General features: G+C 34.8%; 1 protein-coding gene across 2 annotated transcripts in view; it reads left to right on the forward strand.

Annotated features, from left to right (window-relative positions):
- SSBP2 (single-stranded DNA binding protein 2) overlaps positions 1–3820 on the forward strand; it is a 57378-nt gene that overhangs the window by 2398 nt on the left and 51160 nt on the right. For both annotated transcript variants that reach the window (XM_008566605.1, XM_008566606.1), the window contains exon 2: positions 619–689. In XM_008566605.1, coding sequence (XP_008564827.1) covers positions 619–689 — 71 coding nt within the window. The remainder of the gene's footprint in view (positions 1–618; positions 690–3820) is intronic.

Consider the following 3820-nt stretch of genomic DNA (forward strand, 5'->3'; position numbering starts at 1 on the left):
CTCAGCCAGTGAGCGGCCGGTCTGTATGTGGGATCCGAACCCTCGGCGGGAGCGCTGCCGTGCTTCCCAAGCGGCGCACTGTAGCAGTGTGCCACCGGGCCGGCCCCCTAAAATTCATATTTTTAATAACTTCTCAAACCTTTTGTATAACTTCTAACAAGTGGGAAGCTAAGTGATTATATCACTTACAATTTCCTCTGCCTTTTTCAGATAGAAGGATTAGTCTACCTGAACAATGAACAGAAGGCAAAAGGGCATTAAGGAACAAGTGACTTGATTAGTTAAACAATCCCAATAATCAGGTCTTCCATGGAGATATTTAGGTACCACAGATACGTAGGGTTCTGTCGTATTGTTCCAAGGAAAGAGAAGCAAATGGTGTGAGAGAAGTGAACAACACAGAGTAGGAAGAGAATTTCAATCAATACATTAAAAGAGAGTCGGGGTAGGTAGTAGTAAGAAGTGGAAAAGTGGCCACAGAAGCCAAGAGAAGATGGTGTCAGTTACTCAGACCCTTGGTAAATAAGACATTGTGACAACTAGCAGGGAAGAGGCTACTAGCCTCTGATTTAGCACTCATACTCATTACATTGCTAATATCTTCATGCTTCTCTTTAGGACATCCAAACATGGGTGGGCCAATGCAGAGAATGACTCCTCCAAGAGGAATGGTGCCCTTAGGACCACAGGTAAATAAATAATCAGTGCAGAAAGTTAGATGCTGAGCTTTTGGCCTTCATCCTATTTAAACAAACTATGTTATTTGCTGCATTTTATAATACTCATTAAAGTCTTGATATAACATAGCTGTTAGGCTCTTGAGGATAGAATATCTATGACATGTCTAAATATGTCATAACAATGTATCATATTTTAACAGGATGCTGTCATATATGCCTTTAGTTTATTTGAGAAAATACACTGTATAGAAGTACATTTTAAAAATTATTAGTAAAAGATAACTATTACCCTTTTGTTAGTTATACTGAGGAAATGGTTGAGTTAAATAAAACTCAGTTGACTGAAAATATTAAATAGGATAAGGATAAAATATATCTTCATAAGTCTTTTAAAGAATGCCATTGACAATTTATTATATAAAACCGTGTTTCTTATAGAATAGGAAAAAAATAATCATTTAAAAATAAATGTAAAAATGGGTCTTACTGTGCAAACATAATACTATTAGTGTATTTCAGATGTCAGCCGACTTCTCTATCAATGTTTCCCAGAAATATACACTGAGGCTGAACCTGGCCTAGTTGTCGATGACATTTTAAGCATGCTGTTCAGGATATAATTTACCTTAGCTAAATCATCTTTTTGTCTCTCTTGGAAAAATTGCATGAGGTAGAAATTAATTTTATAATGTTTTATTTCAGAGAAACTAATCCAAAATCCAGAATTTTAAATTTCTACCTCATGGGTCAGAGGTTATCATGTGTCAGAGGTTATCATGTGTCATAAAGTTAGTTAAAAGAATTAATTTATTTATTTTTCCCTTCCAAGAACAGCATTATAAGTGACAGTTTTAGGAGCTTACTTCATGTATCTACTTTTAAAAAATTAAATTGACATTTTGTTGTGCCCCCAAAGGAGTCAAAGAATTAAGAACACAATACCCAGATAATGTGCCTTAGACCTAGGACTTTCTAACCACCTACAATAATATTTATTAACTATATTGAAACATGAAGTTCATATATCCAAATTTTTCAGAGATGCCATATTAAATGAAAAAACCCACTATATAAATATATGTGTCAAACACAAAGCCAGAAGAAACCAATTTATTTTATTTAGGCTTAATTTTTTTCTATGTATTTTCTTAAGATCTTATAAAACTCATTTAGGCATTTAAATTATTTTTTCCTATTTCTACTCATATTAGGAATAATGCTTTATGTTAACCAACCATCATCAAGCTATTAATTGCAGTTACAATTTATAAGAGCTATAGGATATTTCATTGACTAAATGTACCTTTAGTGTTTAGTAAACTAAGCCAGCCATAATTTAGAGGATTTTTTCCAGAAGATTTTAAAAATAGATACATTTTCAATATTCATTAAAAAGCTAATGCCTGTAATTTGGTTGTTCTTCATTTAGTTCACATATTTTCATTTAGCTGCTCTTTAGGATTTTGTCATTCCCAGACTTTAGTTTTTAATTACTTAAAAACTAGAATCTGATTTGAGTCAATTTTGCAGTATTTAAGGAGGTATATCAATGTTTACCTAAGCTACATAAACACTTAGATCTTATTTGAAAATGCAGGAATAAACAGCATAGTGGTCTTTATGCTTTCTGTTATAAATAGCTATATGTTTATATGTTTTGTGTTATAAGTAAATTACAACAGAAAATAAAACTTCTATTTCTGGTGATTAATCTCTTATTGATGAGCTTTAATAAATAAGCTTATTATATTAGTGTGAATTCTTTCTTTGCATTTTCAGAATCAAAGAGAGTATTTTATTTCTTCCATTTGGATTAGCAGTGTCCTTGCTATCTACTTCTATATAATATGAGGGAAATAAAGTGTTATGGTATGAATTTACCTCAGAAATCAAAAATACCTATAATAACTTTTTAAAATCAGAGTGTACAAAGTAAAAAGGGTTAGAGAAAATTATCTATATGTATTACGCATTTAAACGAAAACATGAGTCATATTCATATGAATGGTACAATAGGAAAAAAGTCATTTGGAATGAGGGGAATGTTGTGACATATTTACTTCATAATACCTGGTATATAAAATGTATAATACATTATAAACTCTGAAACCTGAATAAAGGTTAGCTGTGTTTCTTGAAAGACAAAAAACCAATTCTCATGACAGACATTTAATCATATAGATGCCATCCAGGAGCAGAATGCATCTGCCTGTTTTTAATTGTATTGTAGAAAGTCTCTGGAATATTATCTCTAGCTTTATGTGCAAACAAAATACAGATCTCTTTTTTTAAATCATAGGTATTATTTCCATAAATTTTTGAGCTTAAGATCAATGTGGTGAAGGGGGACAGTAGTTATCTATTGGATCGAATGAATTTCTAAAACAAAGTAGTATATAAAATCCAATGATTCTTGGATAATGCTGATTTAGGCAGAGTGCACACGTAGAACATTGTAAACATGTGATTAACACTTATTGCAAGGATGAAGAAATAAAAGTTTGCCCCAAATCCTGGCATTTTTTCATGCTCCTTAATCTATTTTAGATCTCTAAGTGCAGTGGTAGTACATGATTTTTAAATTGATATTAGTGTCTTTTTTATTAGAAAAGCAAAATTATCCGTTTAATCAAGAAAAATGTCTTTCCTAATACCATATTTGAAACTGTTTTTCCACTTGCTTTTATAATGAGATGTACTTAGCTAACCTGTGTTTTAAAGCTCAGTGAGTACCATATGATTGACAGAAAGACTTACTAAAACTACGCATCTAGTTCTAGTTCCTCTGAAATCTGAAGGAGAAAGAAGTTACATGTAGGGGCCGGCCCGGTGGCGCACTGCTACAGTGAGCCGCTTGGGAGCGCGGCGTCGCTCCCGCCAAGGGTTCGGATCCCACATACAGACCTGTTCCTGCTCACTGGCTGAGCGAGGTGCGGGCGCGACGCCGAGGGTTGCGATCCCGTTGCCGGTCCTGGTCCGGTACGGGCGCGACACTGAGGGTTGCGATCCGTTGCCGGACACGAAAAAAAGACAAAAAGGAAAAAAAAAAGAAGTTACATGTAGGGGCCGGCCCGGTGGCGCACTGCTACAGTGAGCCGCTTGGGAGCGCGGCGGCGCTCCCCCCCAGGGGGCGGGGCCCA

Source organism: Galeopterus variegatus, unplaced genomic scaffold (assembly GCF_000696425.1).
Source record: "Galeopterus variegatus unplaced genomic scaffold, G_variegatus-3.0.2 Scaffold254, whole genome shotgun sequence".
NCBI lineage: Eukaryota > Metazoa > Chordata > Mammalia > Dermoptera > Cynocephalidae > Galeopterus > Galeopterus variegatus.